The following is a 27,078-nucleotide window of genomic DNA, read 5'->3' on the forward strand; positions in this document are numbered from 1 at the left end:
AGCTACTGAATCAAGACTTTAGCAATTGGATCTTTTTTTTTTTCCCCCAAAAAAGGAAGAAGTACCCTCAAATGAAACCAAAGTGTTTCATTTTCATTAAAGAAACCCCACTTTAGTCCTGTATCAAATATGTGAAATAAAAAACTATGCGGAAAAAAACCACAATTTTTTTCATCTTATATCAAATTGGAGCAATAAACCTTGTTGTTTTCACTTTGCAAAGTTCAGTCGCTATATCAAAAGGAACAACTATTTGCACAGTTCTAGCAATTCTGCAGGACATTAGTGGAGGAACAACACTGTTTTATATGTAGTACTAGAGAAAGTGCAAGTAAAGTTCAATAGCATGTCTATAAGCTGTAAATGTAGTTACCTTGGACGATTCACAAGTGATGGTGAGGTTCCAGTAGGTACATACTTTATCACACTGAGGGCACATTATGATATTACCTCCTATGTTGGGATCACATACTTCTTGGCTAAAAACAAAACTAGTCAGTCACTCACCAACACTAAATTCTTTAGTCCTTTTTCGCACATGAGTACAGTGCAATAATCTCAGGGAACTGAGAAATAATTTACCAGTGTTCTGCTCTCAAGAATTCCCTCCCCTCCCCGGCAACACATCCCCATTTCCATTCTTAGCCCTCATCTCAAAAATGGATGACATAGGAGGGAAATAATTTCCATCCCTCGTACATGGTGGCAATTCTCAAAACTGCTCATATGAAAAATAAAACAACTCTTCAAGCATCTCACACTCTCCAGTAGGAAACCCACACTTGCATGCTCACATGTGCTACCATAGCAAGTCCGAGGGGAGAAGGAAGAGGAACACTGACTACCAGAGCAAGGAACAGCTGCAGAACCGAAATGGCTACCTAGTCCCTGTGGTCTTCTAAAGAGGATCAGATTGGAAAATGTGCAGAGGGGGGCTGCTAGGGTGAGTCAAGGAATGGCAGATCTGTCATATCAAGGGATAGCAAAAGACTTGCCGTCTAACCGTTACGTACTAACCTAGTACGGTGGAGGCTGAAAGGTGATTTGATAAATAACACCAGTGAGATAAACACCAGGGAGGGAGATGAACTATTTAACTAAATGATAAAACTGGCATAAGGCTAAAACGGGTATAAATTGGCCACAGGAGTGAAGCTCTGGCACAGCCCTTCAGCACGTTTTATAAAGATAAGCATCCTTCCAGAAGGGGGTATACGGTGTGATGGCCTGTAGACGATTTGGCACAATGACCCAGTTGTTTTTTTTTTCTTGGGTCATTGTGCCATGGTTGAATTTCGTCATGTTCTGATGAGGGAATCTGTGTCATGGGTATGCCTCTCCTCCCAACGTATCGCGGGCAGCTGAAGCCCCCTGTGCTGTTGCTCTTCCTGTATTATTCTCTCAAAATAGAGGAAAGAAATTTGGGGGGGTTTATCAAGGTCTTCGGATATCTCCTGTAAGGACTACCACAGTGCCATCTACGGCAATTTGTACTGATTTCTGATTGTCACCCTTTTCTACACACTAGGTGCGATGAACCTAGTACAAAATGTAAATAAAATGATGAAATAACAAACTCTCAGATGTCTACCACTGTAATGGTCCATGGACATCCATTACTCTTCGTATCTCATATTTTATGCCTTTACCTTCAAATCCACAACCATTGCTGTTCTCAGGCCCTTTCATTTTGCCCTTTTTATGATGTAGTGTCTTGCAAACCTTGTACAGTTCCCCTCTGTAGGGGACTGATCAAAATTGCACGTGATATTAAAATAGGTCCGATCAGGTACCTCCATGTGCAGTTGTCCTTTGTCAGGCATCCATACAGAAAACAGCCAACTCCCACAACCGCAGCGACAATCAGCATGTTAGTGTAAAAGCCCAGCCAAGCAAAGTAGATTCCAATTTTCTCTCCATAGTATTTCCTGTGGAGGGGAAAAGGTGTTTTTTCTGAAATGCAAGTAAAATCACATTTCCTTTTCAAATGGCTCTTCATGTAATACATTTTGTGCCAACTCCTATTGTCAAATTCCTCTGGTTTGAACTTTGGGATTGCAGAAGTATTGCAGCTAGGTATTTCTACCACCACTTTTATGCTTTTATAAAAGGATAGGAAGGGGGGGGTGGGGGGTGAAGAGAAAGATCATACCTCACAAAGAAAAATTTTAAGTGGTTGCCTTTTCATGAATTTGCTTATCATGAACCCAAGCTCAAAGTATGCTCCCACGCATGAGCTGATATGGGTGTATCTGTCCTCAGACGTGAGCTGTGTCTCTCTGACATCCCCAAAACCAGACCTATTATGCAAATTCCCAGTTCCCTCGGCATGCGTCCAGCCCCAGGTCACACCAACCTGATGAAATCCAGGGGCTGCAGTTTGAAAATGTTTTTAGGATGAGCCCATTCTCTGTAGAGAAGATAGCGTTCGCTTGGGCAGTCGGGATCGGTCGACGGGTGCCTAAAACTAGACTGCAAAACAGAAAGAGGGTGAGAAGAAGATAGCATTAACCCAAGCAGCACAGATCAGCTCTCATCTCTGCAGACTCTGTGCCGTGAAGCCGGAGCCTGGAATAGCCTTTTAGCCCAGTCTCACGTCAAGCCAGGAAAAGCAGCAGGAAGGCAGCTCTGGGAGTGCACCAGGATTCAGGGGAGAAGGTTATCAGAAAAGCACCGAACGCTAAAGCAAACGCTTTACATATGTGAGCTGAAAAAATCCAAGCGCATGTCAGCGTCTTGGCACTTAGGAACAGAAAACAGAAAAGGATCCATTCTAATTAGAGAACGGGACCGAATTAAAATGGATTTTAAGTAGCTCTAACGTGCTAACATGCTTTGCTTCAAAATAATATTGTGCTGGAATGAAGGCTGGAAAGTCTGCGAGATAAATCCAGGGCTTCTAGTCTCTGTTTTAAATTTAAAAGAGAGTTCACATGGAGATAATCCTTGTGGTTTTTCTAGGTTATTTGAAAACCTGTTTCAATAAAGCTTATTTCATTTGAGGGAATTTTCCATTCTGTATCTGTGATGCAATGAGGCAAGTGACATTTGTAGAAATCTATAGGCTACTTTTGATTTTCAGAATAGCTGTGATATATAATTTTAATTGTATAAAAAGACAGTCATTAATTACTAGGCATACTGAGTCCAAACTCCCCATGCCATGACAGAAATAGCCTCCAAGGCAGGTTTTAAATCTTTAAAAGGAAACCTTAAAAATGGATAGTCACGAATGATAGTAATTCTATCCTGTAAAGCTTTAGGTTACTTACAAGAAACATGATTTGTCTTGATCCTGCCTTAAAGATTTCCTTGAAACCCTTGGAGGCTTGCTGAATATTTTAAGCAGAGTCCAAACAGCCGAAGCAGTTACCATTCCTGACCTCCCATGTTCTCTCTGTCTTCTCAACAGAACACACCTTGGACACAGAAGGTGGCTCTGATGAGGGAGGAGGTGTGAGTATATAATAGATATAATGGAGAAAATCAGCCCTCAGTCTTTGCTTACTGTATCCCATTTGTGGCCTTACATGGAATACTCTGAAATCTGATTTTTTTTTCTTCATTTTCTTTTTCTGTGCTATTCCTGGCCTTTGTATGCAAAACAATTTTCAGATAACTTGCTTGATATACTTTAAAAATAAAAAGCTTCTGAAGTGTAGTCACAAAAGCTGGTTTTATTATTATTGCGAGGCAAAATTCAACCCAGTTGAGCTTTTCTCCACATGACTCTGACATCACCTGTGTGGTGTTGGACTGGCCAGACAGAGCCTTCCTGCAGAAACCTGAGTTTCCCTGCACGTACGTTGCAATGTTTGGGAACCGTGGGAACGTTCCTCACTGTGTGAGGCTGTCCTGCATCTTAAGATGGGATTTGTAGTCTACATCTTTATTAACAATGTTGATATTTGATATGAATTTTAATACTGAAAAATTGAATAATAAAAAACAGAGACAATGTTAAAATTGATTTAGAACTGACGATACGGTGTGTCATGGCAACTATCCCTCAGGCCAGGCACTTTACTGAACTACATCTCCCAGAGAATACAAGGTTAACACCTCCTAAATGAAATATATTGTTTTTCAGTTATGGAGCTACATTTTTAACCAGCAGTGCTTTGGAAGAAAATCTCTTTAGCCAAACTATGTCCTATTCTACTAGGTGGATATGATAACAAGTCAAGGAGTAAGACATTCAATAGTGCTTGTAAGTTTTGACAGAAACCCCACAGATGTAGTTCAGACCTCTATTTTGAAATGTATTTTAGTTTACAAGCACTGGACTTACGTCATGAAGGGGAAATGCCGCTTTGTAGATTCCAGTGTCCAGTAATTTGTTTATGCCAAATTTTTTCACATTGTTTTTGGTTGCGTATTCCACACGGGACAGGATAAAATGAACCTGAAATTTATAAAATACTTTTGTGTCTCTTGCAATCTGAAAGTAATCACACACAACTATACCCGTTTCAGCATATAATTGAGTTAGGACAGGGTAACAAGTGCAGACAAAATTATTTGCACAGGGTATATGAACCATTCAAATCCCTCCTTTAAATTCAGGAGGAAGAGAAATGGGACAAATGTAAGGAATGTTTCCCTTCTGGATTGTCCACGCTGTTTCATAAATGACACAGAACTATTGTGTCCCAAATATTTCTAATTTTTCAGTACGCTGTCATGAAGGCAATTGCACCGATATGATTAAAGGAATCTTTTCTTTTTGAGAAGAAATGCCAGAAACACTCCATGGACTCACAATTCGGCTTCTAGTTGCAGGATTGAAAAATGTGTCTTTGTCTTGAATATAAAAGTTGGACAAATGTTCTTTTTGAAAAGGGGCAGTGAAAAACTCTTGCTCAGGTTTGATGATATTTTCATCCACTCTGAAGAGTCTACTAAACCAGTTGAAAGCTGAGTCTCGGGTTTTCAGGTCACTGGGTTGCAGAGGCAATTTGATGTGCATAACCTCGGCGTATGTGCACAGCACTTCCCAAGGTGCATGCACTTTCACAAAAATTAGTTTTTCATCCAAAACCTGAAATGGAAGAAAATTAAAAATAAGCGTGTAATAAAACGAAAGCAAAGGACTTTTCATAACACTTCTTACACTATACAGTATTTTCTTTGTCTTTACAGCTTAGAGATGACTTACTCAAAGTCGCATTCGTTGTCCATCTTAGCAAATATATCATCAGCTTCTGTAAAAGCACTGACATGAGGTTGAAACTCTCGGGCATATAAAGGTATATAGAAAAAGACAGCTAAATGTTCCCTTAATGCTTAATGTTTACATCTCAAAAAGTATTTCACAGAACAATTTAACTTTAACAATGTTTCCCCCATACGGGTTCATTAGGAGTGTTTGTACTTGTAGCCTGGCAGGGCAGCTGTGCCTTTGGAGCTGTCAGTGATTCCTCAGCAGCTCAAGTACGATGCCAGGGTGACATGATTTGATGGAAGCAAGCTGGGTACCTGTGGGTGCTCCTGGGCAACAGGAATTCCCAGCTTCATAGGGAGAAGGGGGAGAAGGAAAGGGAAATCAGCTGGGAACAACAGCACGGGGCACATTTACTCCCAGTTGCAGGCCCAAACCAGCACCACTGTGCAGTGGGAACCCTGACAGCCGCACTTGTCTCTTGTCTACACATTGCCTGTAGACCTTCTATTGGCACCCAGCCACATCAAATTACATTATGTAGCTTGTTGGCTCAGGAACATCGGTGAGATATCTGATCTAGCCTAGGGAAGCTTCCAGTTTCACAAGTTTTTCAGTCATGATTGTGGCAGAGCTATTGAAAACTGCAACATGTAAGTATAGCAAGAGGGCCGCATCAGACTTCCAGCAAGTGGTTTACTTTCTGATGAATGGGAAGAGCCAGGCTGCATCCTTGGATGTGCTGCAGAAGCCCTCCCCGCAGAAATCAAATAAATACCGTGATGCCATGGATTCTGAGTCTAATTTGGGAGGAAGGGGCAAAGCGACCTTTTCTGGAGCTCAATATAGACAAGCAAACAACAACAAATTTAGAATGGAAGTGATTGTTCTGTACTTCCCTGGGAGACCTGGACAGAGTGCCGCAGCCCTGCAGGGCAGGAACGAAAGGGGCTCTGAGGGGTTCTAACCCTCCCTGCAAGAGACAGCAGCTCCAGCAGCTGCTCTGCCTTATCGCTGCACTCGTGAACTACCCACGGGCGACTCCGCAGCCCAAAATATACAAAGAATGATAGTTATGACCATTTGCACAGTGCCAGGCCTTCCATCAAGCGGGGTCAAGTGCAGGAGCCCTGCGTTGCTCTTCTGGCGGGGACATTCTGCCCTGGACACCCACTGGCTTCCCACACCTCCTACACAGCCAGAGTAGGTGGGGAACCTCTCCACAGAGTGTAGACAGTGATTTTTATCTTCCAAGCCCTGAGCAAACATGACCTATATGGTTTCCCAACTTCCCATCTTTTATTTTGCAGAGGAAGGAACAGATACAAAGTTTAAAAGATATCACATCAGACCACAGAGGCGCTACTAGCAGAAAAAAGGTCGGTATTTTTCTCCTCAGAGGACAGAAAAGTTACAGTAAATTCATATATCCGGTTGCCTTATTCCCATAGGGGCGGCTTTGCTCTCAGACACAGCCGTTCACACAGAGAAGAGCACTCACCGATCTCGTTGCTTCAAGTTGCAAGCCGTTGTTTATCAGGTTTGATTCATATACTTGTCTCTTCCTCTGTTAAAAGGTATTGAGCACTGTAAATCTATTCCAAATTTCACAAACATTTATGCATAGAAGAATGTAACTGCCTCCGAAAATGAAGAATCATTGGGTTGTTATCTCTATAGCCCACTTGACAGCTACTGTGGATCACCATTAGTAAGGTACAGTCTACCTAATCCTGATCAGGTTTTTTTCTGTCTGATATGCAATATTGCCCTCAAATGCAGTTGAGGATAATCCACCCTCTTAGTTTCTGGTACATTTCTGAGGTAAAAATGTGCCCCAAATTTTGAATTTTGAGAGCAACTACCTCTGAAACTTGTGATCACCTTCACCTTTAGTCACTAATTGAACTATTGATGGCAGCCTCCCTCTCCCCATTAATCTGCCCTTTAGAAAGTCTTCATCTCAAGGGCTTTCCACCCCTCTTTCCTTCCAGAAACCTGTAACTTTCTTCCTCTTTCACAGTAATTATATGAGTTCACACAGTCGTTCAAACTGTAGTAGCCCTCTACACTTTAGTCCATGAATAAGCATCCCCAAAGGAAGAAGCTGAGAGCTGTAGCACTTGTAGTGTCAGTGATGCTATTCTAGGAGCATGCGATGTCCCCAGAAGGACATGACAAGTTTTCCTCAGTAAAGATGAAATTCATGGATCATTTTAATTTTACTTCACAGTTACCAGCACCTGCCAGGTGGTGACTTACAAAAAATCTGAAATGTCTTTGCAATCTTGAATTTGCTTCTCCACACGCATAAGCTGCCCCCAAAAACCACACAGAGACAAGCAGCCCCTCTCCCCTCAAAATACACAACTCCATAAAGGATTTATAAGAAATTTTGAAAGTTCATGTGAAGTAATCCAATTTAAAAGCTCTCTGCTTCAACAGGCTAGTTCCCCAAAGAGTTATTTGTTTATGTAAGTCAAGGGTAGCCAGCTCTCCCTGTCCTACAGACTGCATGGCAAAATATCAGCATGGGTAAGGGGGGAGGGTGGGGGGGCAGCTGTAGGCAGCTGGGGCTGGGGCAGGGCTTCTGTGAGCAGTTTGCCAGAAGGAGATGACATTAGTGCACGGGGGACTGATGGCTTTATTCCTGAACTGGGCTAGGCACGCAGCGAGGTTCTCAGAGTGACTCGGTGATACTACTTTCTTAGTCCCAGATTGCTTTCATGCTACTGGCCAACCTTTTGGTGGTTTGTATGCCCTGTGCTTAAAGGATTCTGCACCTCGCACCACAGTAACTTAGAAGAAGAATGGTCACCTGGTTCTCTGTAGCCAGACTAACTGCCTTAGGATTTGTGCTTAAGACCCAGGCCTGTTGCTACTGTGAAGGACCAGAGTCAATGAATGACCCTTTAGACAAAGTCTTAGGAACTTTGATTGGTAGATGGAAACCGGACATCAGGACTAGACCCAAGACCCACTCACTCTAGGGGGTAGAAAACAGATGCTTCAGCACAAAGGGGAAAAATCTTCAGGAGTTCCACAGGAACAGGTCAGTTGTATCTCCACGTGTTTCATCCAGTTCTATAATGTTTAAAGACTCTTGTAAGTCTCCAAAGGAGAAAAAAGAAATTTTCCAAAACTCTAGCAAGTCTTGGAGTTAATAGTTATAGAACTGAATATTAACATAAACACCCTATCCCATTCATACTTTGTTCCTTCTCAGCTGCAGCACCTGCATGTGGCAATGGTCATGATGGACTAATTTCATATTTTGTTAAAAGGTATTTCTTTTATCTGCTTTGGGTTTTCTGCCTTTTTATTCCAGTGAATACAACCTTCTTCTCAGTTTAGGGACAGGAAGAGCCAAAACTGTTTTCTACTTTCATCGATACTTATCACATTTCTCCTTATTCCTCTCTTTTGTCAGGATAAAACCACAATCCCAAACTTTGATAGCACTCTTCATGGAGGTGTCTCTCCATGTCCCATTAATCCACTTGCTTATTGGTGATAGTATAATACTATTTATATTTTTTCATTGTGTATATAACATTGTGTATATATATGTAATATGCATATTTGTAATATATTGTATGTATCTAACACTTTCTAGTATCTAGAATTTTGATGGTAGCTGAACCTTGAAGAGGACACTTGATACAGCTGTTTCCTGTGACATCTAAGTCTCTTCCTTGTACTAACGGTGTTGACTTAGAATCCCAAATGTGAACGAGTTCTTTCCTTGCAGTAACATATTTCCTTGCATTTTTCAATGTTTCATAGGCAATAGTGCTCTCCATTCTCATTCAAAGCTAAAGGTTCACAGTCATCTTGGCTTCTGAGTAAACTACATAATTATTTCCTCTGCAATTTTTGTTATATTATAACTCGATCCCCTTACCAGATCATTAATGTATGTGGCACACAACACAGGTGTTGTTTGTTATTCCATTATTAACTCTTCTGCCATTTCATCCTACCTCCTTGCTTCTTCCATATTCACGTTTCTTTATAAGGTGCATAATACCAAATCATGAAAATATTTCAACCCGAGTTCTGCTTTGTTTCAGCAAATAAAAAAGGCAGAGGGTTAAATACCTGCTTCATTTCTTCCTAAATAGCTTTTTTTTTTTTTTTTTTTTAATCTTACCATCAGATTGCTTTAATAATTTATTATGGCAAGGAGTTCCCCAAATTAATTCTGCCCTCAAAATCTTAGAGGAATGTTGACAATATTAAGGTTTCTAATAATGCATTAATGCAAGGAGTGAGAAACAAAGCCCCTGGGAGGCTTTGCTAATTAGGGGCTTTGCTATTTTATATAAATGATTGAATTATGCGTATGATGATCTATGGAGGAGCCAGACTTTTACCCAGAGGAGTCTATAGTGGTTTTGCATTGACTGGGGAATACAGCATAAAGATATGAGAGCTTATTAGGCTGGAAAGTGGAGACTGTCCAAAGTTCATCTTAGTATCCGGCATTTTGCTCAGCTACCTGCACAGCTAAGTTGTGATAATAACGTAATCATGGTAATGCTGCTGATCTAAACCTGAAATACATTTTGATGACTGAACGGCTATCCAATAGACTAAGACACTACAGGATGCATAATCATATACAATCTTAAGAAAGTGAAAGCATAGGGTAAGTAAATGCCAAGTATTACAGGCATGTGAAGGGTTAGCTCTTGGGAGCTCCTTTTTCACCATAATGCTTTTAGTGTCTGGCGATTACCTTGCCAAGCTGAGGAGACTAAGAAGATTATGGGTCTGGAAATTGGTAGCAGACAACTAGCATTTTTTTTCTTTTTGTTTTGTAAACGGTAGGAGGCATGTGCTTTGATTACAGTGACAGAAGAACGCCAACTCATATCTTTGTTTAGTTTTTTTTTGCACAAAGGTAAAAGTTCCCCACAACAATATCTGTGTGGCTTCAGGGGAAAAAAGCCTAACAAGGACAGAGTGCTTGAATAGCCACCTCTGCCTTACCTGACAGGCAACAGATAAATCACAGTCAATAAGAGAAAAAGCATGGGGACCAAAGCCTCCCCCATGGATATCGGCTAAAGGGAGCAGAGAAGATCACTGTATCAATATTAGCTGCCAAGTCTCAGTTTCTTTGATGGTATTTGAAAGCTTTTCTGAAAGTCCCAGCTGTCAGCATCAGGAAATTAATTGATTGAGAAGTTCTGCTTCTGTAATCTTCTTTCCCTTAAGTTTGAAGATAATCATAAAAATGTGAAGCAGAATATGCTATAAAGGCTGACTCAAAAAAAGGAAAACCAAAGAACCCCAATCACGCATTTTCTGAGATACCCTCTGATTTTAAGCCAGCCTCATGATTTTCCGAAATCTGATTCATGACCACACAGAACTGGCAATACTGCAGTCTAGCTCTGCTTTCAATGGTGGCTTCTAGTCATCCTGTTTGGAAAGGGCCATTTCTGGTCCTATGAATGTATGCTGTAACTTCAGAGGAACTCCCTCCTTCCATTTGTCTTCCCATCCTTCTGTCATCCTTCCTTCCATCCATTAGGCAAAGTAAAATTTGGGTTTGGGGTTGTGTCAGGAACAGAGATTTTTTTGCAAGGAGCTCCTGCTTTAAAACCCAGCCCAGCTAGCAGAGACCAGGGCAGGTGTGGTCACCCTCCTCCCAGTTTCAAAGGTCCCTTTTGTCCTTGTTATCAGACTTCCTGGGCATGTTGGCTGGGCACACTGTGGCCACGTAGCACCTGCCATCCTCTGCTGCCCTAAATCACTGCATAAAATGGCACTGAGGTACCCCTTTTTCTGTAAGCTCAAGTATTGTTCTGTCACTGCAGGTGTGAAACATGCAGAACTACAATCAGTTTTTTAAGTTATCCAAGCTGTTTGTTGACAATCTAAACTAAACAAGTCTAGAGGCAGGAACTTACGAAGACAAACTTAAAAAAAAAAAAAAAGATGTGTGTAATATTTTCTGTGAATTATAGTTTTCATTTAATTTGAAAAAAAAACCCCAAACCCTAAAAAACCTATCTATTTCTGTGAAGCACAGATTACTTCCTGGCTGGAAATGAAGGTTTTGTCCACATTCCTACTTAAATTACTGACAATCTTTCTGTTTATTTCTGTTGGGGGAAGCAGATGGACTAGAATGACATTCTGCATCGATCTATTTTGAATTCACCTTTCCGGTGCTAACCCTTTAACTTTCAACAATGAGCTCCTTGAGGACCCCAATAGATAAAACTGGCATTTTGGATCATTTCTGGGAAGACTGGTGATCTTTAATTTCTATTCTGATGGTAACTTATCCTGACAAATAGGGTACATAAACTGTAGGTTTAAAAAACATGCTTTGGGCAGGAATTTCAATTCCTTGCAAGGTATAGCTTCCAGAATCTGCTCCTGACAGTTTGATTTTAGCTAATTCTTGCAAAATTAATTGTATACCAACTTAAAAGTGTTTGGAGTTTGAATTGAGTTGCATATATGTACCTTATCTGCTAACTTTTCAATCTGTAAATTATGTTAGAAACTTCACGAGGATGTTATTTCAGGAGTTTGACTTTGTCTCCTTTAAATCAGATATTGGAAAACCATGAAAGTAAGGGAAGCACAGCACCACTGTGCATCATCAAGTGCTGCAGAATCTCATCTTTTTGTTCCTCTATTGAAATCACTCCAGTGTTTTCAGTGAAATTATTTCCTTCACTTCTCTGAGATGTTTTCCCAAGAATGCTGCTAACGCATATAAATAAATGCTAGGCCATTTTCTCAGTTTTGAAAAAGGACAGAAAGCCATTCAAATCAAATATAATGATGGTCTCACAACCTGATTTGTCTCTTGCTGTAGAAGAATAGATGGATCTGTGCCCCATTTCTCTGAATCCAATAAATTGGCTACCTAGTGAGGTCTGATTTTCAGATCCTTCCAACTAAATTCATTAAGTGTTTGGGGACTCCTCCACTCTCAGTATCACACAAAACCACCCAGTGCAGCACTCAAAACTTTTCACTTGAGAAATGCAGGTCTGTAGATGTCCACTAACAATTTAAACTGCCCTGATTTCCACATCATCCAATCAGGCAGTGTGCAGTGCACGTCTGACAGAATTTGTCCCAGTGACTACACTCCTGGTCCCCACGTTTCACAGACCTGTAACATTGCACACGGCCAGTGGAGACCTGGCTGCTGACCTCAGTGAAGTGAGGATTTCACCCTATGAGAACAGACTTCACTGGATCTGCTATTCTTTAATAACCTGGAATTTCCAAATTCTATGAACAATAAACCTCTGGAAAATAGCTCTATAAAACTGTCAGGAGAGTCAAAGAAAGAGGACCATGAGCAAGGAACCTATTCAGGCTTAAAGCACCTTGAATTACACAAGATACTGCTTATAAAATTTGGCATTTTCAGTCAATCATTGATCAGAGACAGACAGTAATGTATGCAGTATTTAAAGCTGACAGCAAATGGCAATACTCCTCATTTTGATATCTTGTATATCACCACAAGAGTAGAAGTCACTTGCCCTGGAAAAAAAACTATAACCAGATAAAAAATGGTGTCAGTTAAGACAAGCTCTCAACTAGGTTTTATGCCAGTACTGACAAAACCTGTATGTCTCTTGGGCAACGTCATCCCCACAGCATTCTGGGAACTGTGGTAGGCCAAAATGTTAATTCTCTCCCTAGAATTCCAAGGACGCAAAACTGTAGCATAAATCTCATCTTCCTTTCCATCTCAGACGTAAGGCATACGTGTTTTGTTTCTTCTGTTAAATTTTCTATTCAGGGTTTTGTGGGGTTTTTTTGTTACTTCTCAGTTTCTCTCCTTTCACTCCCAGTATGAGTGTGAGGTAGGTCCCAAGGCAGCATCCTGCACCACGCACAGGAGGAGGTGCAGCAAGAAAAATGTTATCAGTGCTGCCAATGTCTGTGCAGCATTTGCTCAGGGAACGAAGATTTGCAGCACACACAGTTTTCTCCGCTCGCATAGCAAGTGATCTCGAGTGAGATAACGGACCTCTCCGAGATGACAAAAGTGTTTCTGTGCTTGGAGCTGACCTGCACCTATCCCATGCTAAAAAGTTAGAAAGCTTACATCTATTCACATTTTAAAAGTCTCTTCCCGCAACAACAGATAAGGAAATGCATTTCTAAACTGCTGACACCCGTATGTGAGGCATTAGAGAGGGAGACAGTACTTCTGAGTTGTATCAACGGAGTCTGATTATGACCAGGTGACTCATTTCACCTTATGTGACAGACACATTGAACAAAACCCTCTTCTCACTCCCTCTTCTCCTTCCTCCACCTTTCAGCGCCCTCTGGTACTGTACCCTATGTGTAACATTTTGCCTGTTTCACGGTCAGCCTTGGATTTTTTCGTTAGTTCTCCAGCTCAGTGTCATCATACTTGTACCCTTTGTTCTTGTCCTTGGAAGTCCTCTGTCACTGCCACTTCTTCATCCTTGTCTCTTTCTATGCTTTCTACTGCCATTTCAGCACTGTATGCATTTCCACTATCAAAATTATTGCCTACAACTCCCACAGTACACCTACAGCTTCAGATTCTCCCTGTCCATGGAAATCCTGGCTCTGAAAACTGCTATCACCGTTGTTTCCAGCTTCCTTCTGACACATCCAGTTCAGCCCAATCGCGTCTCAATCTCCTGACCATAGTTCGGTCCATACAACCTTTGTTGGCCACTTCGCTGCCAGGCCGTACAACTGGCTCTTGTTCAACTTGCTGTCCACCAAGACCATGAGGGCCTCTTCCAACAGAGCTGTTCCCCAGCCACTAAGTCTTCACCTTATCTGATCATCAGTCTAACATCATACTCTTGTTCTCACATTTGTTGCGTGCAGGTAGACCACTTGCTCTTCCTCTGCACACCACAGAATCAGTGTGGCTGCAGATCTTTGTGGGATTGAGACCTTTGAAAGTAAACTTTTTTTCCAAGCACCTAGCGCATTACCCGCAATCTCCTGGTCTAATTATTCACGGTTTCACTCTGGCTTATGTCCTAACATTAATGCTGCACTAAAAATACTAACCCATTGCTCACATTTAATTTCCATCACCGTTTGGAAAAGACGCTCATTATATTTTTAAGTACATTTGGGCAATGGCCAAATATTACAAACATAAATGTGAAATGTTAATTGATAAAAACAATTGTTTCCAAAGGGGCAGGTTTTTGTTTCTAATTACCTCTTTCAATTAATTTTTATTGCTGATCCTGTGATCGTGTGTAACGCAACATCCACCCACTGCAGGACTCCCTCAAACCCTGCTAACGACATTCCTTATGGCTGCTCCGTTAATGCCAGCGACAACACTGTGTAATGAATATCAACCAACTTAGCTACAGGCCTTTTTACTCCTACTCTTCTCTTTCCTAAACTGCAAATCATTATTTGTATATGAGCTGCTTTCAGTGATATCTTTGTCCCTGCCTGACTCTACCAGAGGCTGCTGCTGGAATATGGAGCGTTGCTAAATTCAGAGAAGGAAGCGGGTGGATGGGAGAGCGCAGATGCCAAGGGGACTACAACCCCAGGGATGGATATTTCTCAGCCAGTTCACAATTAAAATAGCTCAGTGGCATGGCTGAGCTTGTTTATGTGGCCCTGGGTGCCATAATGAATGTAGTCCATTGACAGACCTACTACCTACAGTTAAAAATAATCTGTGATTGTCATTCATAGATGCTAAGGAGCATCAAGCAGTCACTGGCTTGAGTCAGAGATTTTTTTGCAAGGTCTCTGGGAGGGCCAATCTGTGGAGGTGTCACAGGAAGGAGTGATACAGGGAGAAATTGCCCTAGTCTGAAGATCTTCACATCTAATTCTAACTGGGAACCTGATACCAGATTTTTCTGCTCATGCCTCCTGAAGGGTTCCCTCCCAGAAGGATCCTCTGAGGTCACCTACCACACACTGACAGACACTGTGTGCAGTGCTCTGCCCATTTACACACCAATCTACTGGTTTGAGCTCACCCCGTTCCCTGCTCAGTTTGATGGGCTTCAGTCTCCCAGCTCCCAAGAGCACTAGAGGACAGGGCAATGCAATTGCTGTTCTGTTTCTGCCCGCTTCTCTTAACACCCAACAAACAATTTAGATTCATACTGAAAATAACTTACCTTTTGCTTTTTACGATCACTCCTCTTATGAGTCATTTTTTTGTTTTCATCTTCATACACCAAAACAAAGTCAATTCTTCGCTGCCCATCGCTGAAGAACAAGGAGTCAGGCTTATCATCAAAATCAGCCTGGAAGGCAAGTAGGATAGGTTAATATGAAGAACTCTACCCATTGGTTCCTTACTTAGTTTCTGTTATGCAGTATTTCAGTGAACAGAGAAATTCAACATATCAGACTCGTATAACATGAAGACCAAAGTGACAACAAAAGTAGCATGAAGTAGAATGGAAGGAAAAAAGAGTTTGGGAGGTCTCTGCATGACATAAGAACAGCAGAACTTTGACCTAATTTTGTTCTTTCAACATAGCATATTAACTTTTGGCAATGGGAGGAGCACTGGGGTGCAGCATCATTCCCAAATAATGCATCTGTCAACTAATTTGCATGCCATCATGGATAATACGTTAGATAGTCTGTCTACAAGATATGTTGTTGCCTGATGGGAGTCTGAGAATTAGTGCTTTCCCATCTGTCCCCTTACCTGCCAGAAGTTTAAGCATCTCTGCAATTAAAAAAAAAAACCCAAACGAAAAGCCCAGTATTTTCATGCGCCCTAATACCCAAACCCACCATTGCCCAGAGAACAAAGAACACAACCAGGCTGTAGATGAACTCTCAAAATAGACACATCCTATGTGGATTTATTTCTCTTTTTATTCACAGTATCTCAGCAAGCAAAAAACATTGTTGTATGCCACATATCCATCATGTTATAATATATGCCAAAATCAAAAGGATTAATATATCCATAAGCCATTATCTAGTCCCCGGAGGAAAGTAAGATAGATTGTCATATCCACTAATAACATCTTAATGTGTTATTTCATGTGTGAAATGATACAGACACATTGATGTCGGGGGAACCTAAATCCTCAAGTAATGATTTTGTAGATTCTTAAAAGTATTCTGAAGGCACTATCACATGTAACACCTCCTCCTTTCAGGTAATATATTGCCGTAATGTTACCACAATTGTCATGTAATGAGCACCAAACTCTCAGGTACTCAGCCAAAGCCATCCATGGTGTTAATGAGGGCGTTGTCACTGAAGTCGACAGATACCAAATGTCTGAAATGGGACTCAGCACTGCATTAGAGATGGTAAGACCTCCAAAGCTGGCAAGACGCCCATACAGAACCACAGATGAGCCTTGGCTTCCAGTTGGCTGGGCGTGCAGCGTGGCCCAGGGCAGGATCAGGCCAGGCAAGATGACCCAGAATAATCTCTTGAACATGCTGTGCCTTTGAGGGCATGGAAAAGATTCCCAGATGTCCTATCCCTGACATTTCCCTTTCAGTGCAGACCAAACTTCATGAGGAATGCCAGGTCCAGTTTTGGGAGCTTTGAGATATCTGGTCCACAGAAAAGCACATGGAAATGTGATTATGGTGTCAGAGACCCCTTAAGTGCAGACTGAAATGGTGGTCCTTCAACTGTGATAAAACTGAGAAGAATGCCAGTCTTCAGCCAGGAGCATCCCAGTTCCAGGGGGCATAAAGTGTTTTAGGAACCACATTTGTCACTGTTTCCAAAACAAAATTTCCCCGGAGTTTTATTCTAAACCTCTCCCTGTAGACTATTTTGTTATTGTTTATTGTCTCAGTCAAAACAGTCGACCACGATGTGTCTCCCCGTAATTATGACAAAATTTCCATATTTTAAATAAACTCGGGGGAGTTTAAACTCACTTTTTTTTTTTTTTTTATGTTGTATGTGGAAAGGCTGGGATCTGCTGCAAAGAGGTCCCGTTAAATTAGTTTCTTCAAACAGTCTGAGCAGATTCTTGATTAGAACAGCTCTCTTTGAATCCCACCCGTGCCTAGTGATTTGTGACAAACCTCACAGCAAGCAGTTGCTGACATACATACATGCATATATATGTTGACATGTGGCCAATATACACACATATTCTACATAAGTTTCATAACCCAGCCTGGATTTAGCAACTACCTAGGCAGTCACCAAATCAACATACAACAGCACACTGTGAGTAAAGTTTTAGGAAAAAAAAAAAAAAAAGCTTTAAACTTTCAGATGGCATCACCAGACCACAATGAGACTGAGTGTCTCTGTCACCTAAAGCACCTAAAGAAATTAGTAAATTTCTAAATTCTTGAGAGCTAGAGGTGGCGTAGTGCCATCAAGCAATCAGGCTTGACCCTGACAAGTTCTCCTCCCGCCGAGGACTAGCCCTGGGTGTGAAACGCAGCCCTGCCGCGACCGTTCCCAGTCTCATTTAAAAACATAATCATGATGATTTCACGTCGACTAGATTCCCACCGGGAGGAAAGCATCAACAACAGTGGCCAACAGCCCCCGTTGGGAGAGGGCTCGGGAGCAGCAGCATCAGCATCAGCAGCGCGGGTGCGGGGAGGTGAAGGTGGCCGGGCACAGAGCCCAGCCCCGCAGCCGCCGCTCTGCCCCCGGCACCCCCGCACCCTCCCGCCAGGGCTAAAATTGCTCCGTGTTGCAACGCTGGAAACACAGAACCCAAACCTTGTGATAATGAATAAGGAGGGGAAGCGCTGCCACTGCATAAAACCAGAAGGTTGGTTTTTTTTTTTTTAATTGGGCTTCTTCATTTTTTGAATCGTAGGAACAGCTTTGTAACTCCTCTTTAAAGAGACAGAGTTTCGTTGTGAAATTCAAGCACTTGAAAGCATAAAAGTCGTAACAGCTTTGAGGTTTTTTTCACTACAGCTTTTAGCTCTTTTTCCTATATGACCTGTTCACAGGATAGAAAAGAAAGAAATGGCAGACAGCAAACATCAGATCAAGTTTTGATCTAACAAGTTTTGATCATAATTTGTGATTGCATAACTTCACTGTTTACATAATCTTCCTTTACATGTAGTCTCCTTTAAGCTTATAAAAATAGTATCCAATTCAGCAATGACTGGCTTAACTGGATTGTCAGTAACTAGATGCAAAAACTACCCGATAACCAGTATTCTGACTTATGGATTTACTTACATATATGATTTCATTCACATGAGTATATACATGTTGCCATACACACACACCTTTTTCTATATATATAAAAATCAAACTATGCATATATATAATGGAATATAGCTGAAAGATTAATCAATATTGGACCGCATGAATCCAGATACACAGAAGTTCATACGTATGAAGCTAACTTCTTAAATGTAATCTCTATTGCTCTTAATCATGAGGGCATTGTTCAATTGACCTAGCCATAGACACTTAATACATCAATAAAATAATAAAGAATTGACTCATTAAGCCTGAATACTAAAGAGATCAAGATAAGACCCACACAAATAAACTGTGATGTAGCATTAAAAGTTGCTCAATTAAAAGTAAAAATTAAAATGCAAATGGGAATGTAACAGTTAAGATTCCGACAGCCACATTAACTGAGATGTGTGGTGTATCTTGTAATCCCTACTGGATAGTTTGTAATGAAAAATCATATATTATTCAACATAATTACCAGGGGAAAAACAAGACTGGAAACCAAAATGATGTGCTGTACTCTGAAGTTAATAATTCCTTTGAGACAATGTTTGTTTTTTAAAAAATATTATTTGACAGTACTGCAAATGTTATTATCATACAAATGCACACAAGCTTGTGTGCACAGACACATAACTTAAGGGGGCTAAAATTCTAAGACATAGTTTTTCTTAAGTATCAGTAGCAAATTATAACCCAAAATAATGAACAGGCCCATTGATGCCTCTTTGTTTTGGAAGAAACAAACTCAAGGTCTATTTACTGCACTTTCTAATTTTCTTAGCCTCAGCATAATCACATTTTAAGTACTGACGGCGGCAATCGGTTGTGCACTCTAATGTTACAATAATACCCTAGTGGACAGGAGGTTAATATTGATTAACACCATTAATAAATAAAAAAATATAATATGTTTAGCTGTAAAATGCTCATTATATTTAGCACATACTCCGCGGCGCTTCTGAACTCTCCAAGTGCTGTACAATCAACTGCTTGCCTGCCTCCGAGAGACAGGGAACTATTACCTGCTTTATTAACAGAAGGAATCCAAAGGAAGGGAGGGCCTGGCAGCGGATAGAGCTTTTTGGAACACTCAGGTGACACCTACGTGGGTTAGCCTAGAGGCAGCACAGCCATGTTCATGTGGGTGTACCTCTGTGTTTCAGTTCAGAGCAGGGTCAGATCAGGGGAGTGTTGGTGGCTTGTCACTCCAAGAAGTGAGACTGGAGGTAGCCTGCGGCAACAAAGAGCCCAGAAATGTGTATGATGCAGCCATCACCTCCTCAGCACCAAATGCCTTGTTCTACAGACCCATCGCTTGGGTCCTCACTACCAGGTGATGAAGGCACAGCTGGTGGTATCCTGCCGGAGCTGGGCAGTGCTGTGCTGGTGCAATCACACTGAAGGTCCTTGGCCAGCCCTGAGCGGCCCTCTGCCATGCACACTGCCTGACTGCACACCTTCTCTTCATCCTCCCCTACTCCGGCCACCTCAGCAAAGGAATAAGGAACTTCCTGCGCTCTTTGCTAATCCCGTACAAGCAGTCGTTGGTAAACAGTATCTGCCCTCCCAGACCTTGGGACAGAGTGGTACTTGGAGAAGGGACAAGGGGGACACGAAGACAAGCTTGCCCCCTCCACACAGGGCTGTAAAGGCTGAGGTAACTGGTTTGGTTCCAAGTGACCACATCATGGAACCAATCCTCAGCCCCTTGACTCAGAGCTTTTTTTCAGGAGGGAGACTACCATGTGCTCCTCCCCACGTATAACCAGGCTTGCCGGTATCTAAGGGGAGTTGCTGTGTCTTACTCTTGAGACTGTTCCTGTAGTCATGGCTACATGTGACGCCTGCAGCAGAAGATGAAAGGAGACCATGCTAGTGGGAAGCTCCCTTCAGCAACACCGATGCTCCGTGCCAGGGGAGAAAAACCAGTGGCACGACAAAGAAACCTATCTTCACTTTTCTAGGCTTCTCTGGGCATTACGTTGTTAAACACACACTGGGGATAATGGTGGAAAGGGCAGCACAGAGACAAGCACGAAGAAAAATACATGCACTGGAACTGCAGTTATTTATTGTTTACTACACCCTGGACAAGCAGAGTATTGTAAGCTGTTTTTTTTTTAAATAACAAGAAACTCTGCAGGAATGACTTATCTTACTGGAAGGATAAAAGAGGTGCTTTATTTTGTTCGCATGAGCCTTTGGTGTGACTGTCAATAGCACCGAATGTAATCGTTACTGGAGGGATAAACTACTTGTCTGTGACCTCACATAATTTTCAGATACGCTTGAAAACAGCTTCCTGCAGCATGCCAGGGAATAAATCAGTACTGGGAAACAAGAAAGAAGAGCAGAGCCTGTGTAACATCACCTCTGCTGACAGGCACCTGCAAAAAAACCCTCCAGCTGGAGGATGGTGACAGTCTTGTGGAGGACCCACAGGTTACACTTTAGTTGTAGGTTTTACACAGGTGAAAATTTCAGAGTGCCCATTCAGCAACACAGTTATTTCTCTCTACAGGCCACGGGAAACTTCAAATCGAGTAAATAAAAAGGAAACAAATTATATTACCAGGACGTCACAAAACATAATTATTTGTAAAGTGCTTTGAGATCGCCTGGAGAAAATGTTACAGAAATGTAAAGTTCTTACTATCACAGCCATATAACAAGATCTTTTACTACTTTATGTTCTAAGTGATCAATAGAGACAACTTTCTGACATTAAGACCAACATGAGCATACACTTGTGGAAGATATAAGATATATATGATATATAAGATACTTCAGGAAGGTATAACTTTATTTGCATACCACATATTTATGTTGGTCTGTCTCCATAGGGCCATAAAACTGTTGTGCCTTTAACATTTCTCCTTGTGACTCACATTTGCTAATAACAACAGAGGGCTGTTTTAGTTCTGTTTTTAGCAACAATGAGGTTATTAGCAAGCATTTGGTCAGAAGGGTTTGTTGTTGGTTTTTTTTTCGTTTCCTCCACATGCAAAGAAATTTTTAACATGTAAGAAACTGAAATAAACTGAGACTAAAGACACAGTAGAAAAATGCAGGGCATCATTACGGTCACACATTGCTGTCAGCAGAAAGTGGCTGGTAACCAGCCAGGCATCGGGATGCCTTGTCCCCTGAGCTAAGTTTGGACCAGACACCCACTTGACTTCCTGCCTGAGCGTCACGTCGCTGCTGGCCACAGAAGGAATTCCAGTCACTCCTGATTAGAGAGAGACCACATGTCCGTACTTTTAAAGACAGGTGACGACAGTACTCTGCTAAAAACCTGCTTTTCAGCACCTCCCGTCCTTCTCTGGATGCAGGAGCTGGGAAATTCACTCTCTTAGACTTCCCTGAAGCCTTCTTGCTGCAGAAATAGTATGTGAGGGGCAGCAGTAAAGACAATTTGAAGAAGTTATCTCCTCCTCTGCAGATGTTGACTTGTCAAAAGAAATCTTACTGTTACATCCAAATTCAAACTATCTACCTATAAAGCAGCTAAGACTGCAAAATGAAACATCTGAGAGCTGGAAAATGCGTGAATTAAGGCTGCTTGTGCAGTTTTGTCTTCTTTGCGCACATTCTTTATGACATATTACTTAATTGCACAACCACATGCCATACTTCTACCCTCCTTGTAGTAGTTAGGGAATACTCCTTCTTATCAATGATCCGAGGGCTGGAGCACCTCTCCTATGAGGAGAGGCTGACAGAGTTGGGGCTGTTCAGCCTGGAGAAGAGAAGACTCCGAGGAGATCTTATTGCGGCCTTCCAGTCCCTAAAGGGAGCCTACAGGAGAGCTGGGGAAGGACTTTTTACTAGGGCATGTAGTGATAGGACGAGGGGAAATGGCTATAAACTGGAAGAGGGTGGGTTTAGATTAAACATTAGGAAGACATTTTTCTCTTTGAGGGTTGTAAGGCACTGGAACAGGTTTCCCAGAGAGGTTGTTGAGGCCCCATCCATGGAGGTGTTCAAGGCCAGGCTGGATGTGGCCTTGGGCAACCTGGTCTAGTGGTAGGTATCCGTGCCTATGGCAGGGGGGTTGGAACCAGATGATCTTCAAGGTCCTTTCCAACCTAAACCATGCTATGATTCTATGATTCTATGATATTCTTTTTTCAATGTCTTTTTTTTTTGTTACACCTCATCTAAATAGCCCGAACTCCTGCAATAGGCATTTCCCTCTGACTATGCCTATGGTACTCTCTTCATAGAATCTCAATATTCTACAAATGTTGAGAAACTTAATTTCACAAGATCCCCCAGGAGAGAAAGCAACGGTATAACTGGAGTTTTAACGGTGATCACATAAGGCATCTAGAGATCAATACCAAAACCTGTTGACCGTCTCCTAAATTTGGAGTTTTAGCTTGAGACACCAGGACAGTGACATCTTTCCACAGAACTCAGCAGTTCTCTCTTCAAAGAGCAACACACTAATTTTCAGGCGTGTATGTGACTATTTTGAACAAGTGCAAACAGGGTCACAGAAGTTCCCCTTTGACACTCAGGAAACAAACAAAAGCTGGATGTGACTTTGCAAGTCTTGCATAGAAACCCTAGAGCAGAAGCAGGGATAAAGTCCAACTATCAAGGACTGCACTCTGTTTCTCTACTCATAAGAACCTTTCATTTTTTCCCCTGCAATTTCCTGCCACATTTACACCTTGCTGAAGTATTACAAACAGCATCCTCACAGAATCTGGGCTTTTTGGAGATTAATGTCCTACTTGCACGCTGAATGAGGCAGGGACCTTGCAGCAATCTTAGCGCGTGATCCCCTAATTAGAGACAGCACCAGGAGAAGAACAAGACCATTTCTATTAGCCAATAACTTACTGAGGTTGTGCTGCTCCAGGACAACTTGCAAAATCACATGAAATTTCCGGAACACTTTCAGCTGCAGAACATGATCTAAGTTTAGACAACAGGCACAGTACTTCCCTTCTAGTCAATCATTTAAGGTTAGGCTTCCTATTCACTTTCCATTTCTAGCTACAATTTACACTAATTCATTTCACGGACAGGCTCACTAGATCTCAATTTTATCCTTCTGGCCCCTCCAACCCACTGAAACTGCCCAGTGGCTGACAAGGAGGACCTGACACGGAAGGAGCAGTGCCAAAAAGATGCTGCTAAAACTGAACAGAAATTACAACTGCTGGTAAACATGAGTAACCAAAAATAAAAATTGATTTTGGCAGTTGATTTTCCGAAGAAATAAAAATAAGTTCTACTAAGACTGCTTGGAGAAGAATGTTCTAACCACAAGCTATATGACATTCCAGCTGTTTTGATGCTATTTCACTTCATATAAATGCATAACAATTTTCATTGAACCACAAGGAAAGTCTAAGAAGGATTTTTATAAGGTCCTGATCAGGGCACTCAGTTGGGAAATGGAAGCTCTTGGTTCCACCTCATGCTCCAAAAAATGTTTAAATATTTTTCCAGAATCAGCCTGAAATGAAAAACACCCTGCCACAAAACGCTGGGGCAGGAGTAGGGGAGGTGAGGGTATCCAGTTCCCAGAAGGAAACTCATTTTCTGGTACTTTGGGTATTTGTTTCCAAGAGCAGAGGCAGTAACAACCCCCTCTGACCCATAACTAAGACAAATATTTTGCCAGCTAAGCTCTGGTGCATCTTAGTGCAATGAAGACTGAATCCTTCCCTTCATTTACACTGCTTTCAAAACGCTCTACAACTAAGGAAATCCTTTGCCTCTTTCTTTTATGATTCTGTTTCCCATTTCAGTTTGATATGAATCAAAATAGCTGTCAGTTTGGCATTCAGGCTGAAAAATAAATTATCTAAACAGCTCCAGTCATAATATCTACATATAAGACAGGTCAGGCTTAATCCACCCCCCTGAATTTGAATGCTTGATTTGCACCTTTTAACTTTTTAGCTCTTTTTTCATTGTATTGTATGTTGTCCTATCTATATAAAGAAAATAATATATTTCCTTATAGACAGAGAAATCAGCACTGGACCTCTGCAGTCATAACACAGACCTCCTCTGTCCAAGCTAAAGGGATAACCAGTAGCTGCAGCAGCAGGACGTCATTCCTGGAGTAGGATCTAGTAGATGGCAGTGAAAGAAATGCACAGGCAGGTTCCGTTATTTGTAAATAGCTGATGGTTTAAATGTCTCCTTGGACTGGGCTGACTGGGAACCAGCTCCAGCTCTCATTACTTGGTGGCACCATTACAGTTCTTTCTTGAACGATTCCTCTGCGTGAAAACTGTCATGAAGCTCTCAGGTGCTCAAAATTAATCGGTCCAACGAGCAATTCTTGACACTGTTGAACCTCTTTCTTTATGCCTTGTTTCCCATAATACTGATGCACTTTAGAGGTAACTTGAATAGAAAAGACGACCTATACCCACCCAAAGCCAGTGACACTAACCTCTGTCATTAGAGTAAGGAAACACAGAACAGGCTTTTTTGATTTATATGGAGTTGTTCTATTAGCTTTAGGATAAGTACATGATTTTACACCTTTTTTAATCCAGGCTTGTAGCTACCTTCTTGTGCAACTGCAGCCCACACTTGTACTGTTCTAGGGGAAAAAATAAAATTGGACTTATCAGCATGCCAGTTGGGCATCAGGTTGGCAAAGCATGTGCCACAGCAGGGCTTGTTGGGGTCAACTGACCAGCCCTTAGAGATAAATGAGATCCAAGGCGGGGGATCTTCAGCTATAGCCAGAGGCCTGTTAGCTGCAGAAAAGGTTAGGCGAGCTGGGGAACTTGGAACTTTGGATAAAGGGAATGGACACCTCCAGGTCTTTTTTCTTCTTGTCACTTAGTCTCTGATTGGAGTAAGGAATTTCTAGGTGTCTCCAAGCTTTCTGTAACAATGAATCCTGAACTCGCATGTCAGCCAACTGATACCTGGGTGTGCATGAATCTATAGGGTCTGTGTGTTCATATGTAGGGTGAGTTCATCACTATTTATCCTTGCATACACACATAGAAATCCTATACACGCATGTAGAAAATTATATATAGAGAGGAGGTATACACCTCCTCTCTAGAGAGGTGTGTATATCAGTTTATAGCAAATATATATTGGTCACTTTTTATTGAGTCCAGTGCCTGTGTCAACCTGCACTTTCACATCTGAGTCAATGACTTCAGGCACCTTTCGGGAAACAGAGATACAGCAACTCTGAGTGTGGCCAGTAGGTCGAGGGAGGGCATTCTCCCCCTCCACTTGGCACTGGTGAGGCCACAACTGGAATACTGTGTCCAGTTTTGGGCTCCACAGTTCAAGAGGGACAGGGAACTGCTGGAGAGAGTCCAGCGAAAGGCAACCAAGATGACTGAGGGATTGGAGCATCTCCCTTATGAGGAAAGGCTGAGAGAGCTGGGACTCTTTAGCCTGGAGAAGAGAAGGCTGAGGGGAGACCTTATTATTGCTTACAAATATCTAAAGGGTGGGTTGAAGGAGGATGGAGCCACACTCTTCTTGGTGGTTCCCAGTGACAGGATGAGGGGCAATGGGCACAAATTGGAATATAGGAAGTTCCGTTCCAATACACGGAAAAACTTCTTCACAGTTCGGGTGACAGAGCACTGGCACAGGCTGCCCAGGTGGGAGGCTGTGGAGTCTCCTTCTCTGGAGATCTTCAAAACCCGCCTGGATGCAGTCCTGAGTAATGTGCTCTAGGCAATCCTGCTTCAGCAGGGGAGTTGGACTAGATGATCTCTAGAGGTCCCTTCCAATTCTGAAAATTCTGTGATTCTGTGAATTCAGATCCAGTCATACAGACAAACTGCATATCTAAATGAGAAAAAATTACAGGTAGTCATAGTTAAAGTAAAGAAATACCCACCCATTCAGGAGTATGAAGGTTTTGCTGATCCGGCACAGTTCCATAAGTGGGAATAATCACTTGGTTCAGTTCCAAGACTAAAAATAAACATAAAAAAATTAAAACATTTTAGCATTTTGTGCGGTAAGTGTTTTTGGGTTTTTTTGGGGTTTTTTTTTGTATTTTATTAATGGTTTGTGGAGAAGCCACGCTTCAGAAATTGCACTTATTTAGTGTTTCAGAGACAGAATGTTTGTGGCTCTCACTTCAATTATGATCAGCAGGTGGCAAGAGAGCAAACCATAAATTTCACCAGGATGACAAGCTAATGCTAGGAGAGCATCCTGACCAAGCTACAGTGATGCAAAGCATCCCTTTGCTAGTATGTGTTATTTAGCATTTCAGAAACTCTAGCTACACTCTAGCAGTAGTTACGTTTATCTTTCAGTTAATTAGGGTACCAGAACTGGCTCCACCTGCACAAATAACTCCAGCTCAAGCTGACTGTACTTGTCAGACAATAACAAATAACAGTACCAGAGAATTCTTCAGAAATCCTGGAACAGGTGTGATACAAGCAGTGATGCATTCACTCTATAACAGGAATGATTTTCACAGAATATAATAACACACCTACAAGTTCAATGTGTATTGATGTCCCAGTGACTCCTCACCCATTTCACCAATATCTGTTAAAAACCAACAACCTGCAAACTGAATTGCTTTCCTGAAAATACCGCATAAAATAAAAGTGATCTTGTGAAGTATGCTACTCCATGATACCATTATCAAGCACGCTGGGAAAACTGACCACCAGACCAAGCACTGGATGAACACATAAATTCAGCCTAACAAAGCTGCTGGAAATAAATTACAGAAGCTCTACAA

At 41.8% G+C, this 27,078-nt stretch overlaps 1 protein-coding gene across 1 annotated transcript in view; it reads right to left on the reverse strand.

Annotated features, from left to right (window-relative positions):
* ANO6 (anoctamin 6) overlaps positions 1-26,868 on the reverse strand; it is a 50,598-nt gene extending 23,730 nt beyond the window's left edge. The window contains exons 1-9 of the mRNA XM_009880879.1: positions 26,865-26,868; positions 26,212-26,288; positions 15,307-15,435; positions 6,663-6,728; positions 4,763-5,041; positions 4,292-4,405; positions 2,357-2,472; positions 1,794-1,928; positions 374-479 (exon numbers count right to left, since the gene is read on the reverse strand). Coding sequence (XP_009879181.1) covers positions 374-479; positions 1,794-1,928; positions 2,357-2,472; positions 4,292-4,405; positions 4,763-5,041; positions 6,663-6,728; positions 15,307-15,435; positions 26,212-26,288; positions 26,865-26,868 — 1,026 coding nt within the window. The remainder of the gene's footprint in view (positions 1-373; positions 480-1,793; positions 1,929-2,356; positions 2,473-4,291; positions 4,406-4,762; positions 5,042-6,662; positions 6,729-15,306; positions 15,436-26,211; positions 26,289-26,864) is intronic.
* Between the last annotated feature and the right edge of the window lie 210 nt (positions 26,869-27,078).

The sequence above is a fragment of the Charadrius vociferus genome, unplaced genomic scaffold (assembly GCF_000708025.1).
Source record: "Charadrius vociferus isolate BGI_N301 unplaced genomic scaffold, ASM70802v2 scaffold52, whole genome shotgun sequence".
In the NCBI taxonomy this organism is placed as follows: domain Eukaryota; kingdom Metazoa; phylum Chordata; class Aves; order Charadriiformes; family Charadriidae; genus Charadrius; species Charadrius vociferus.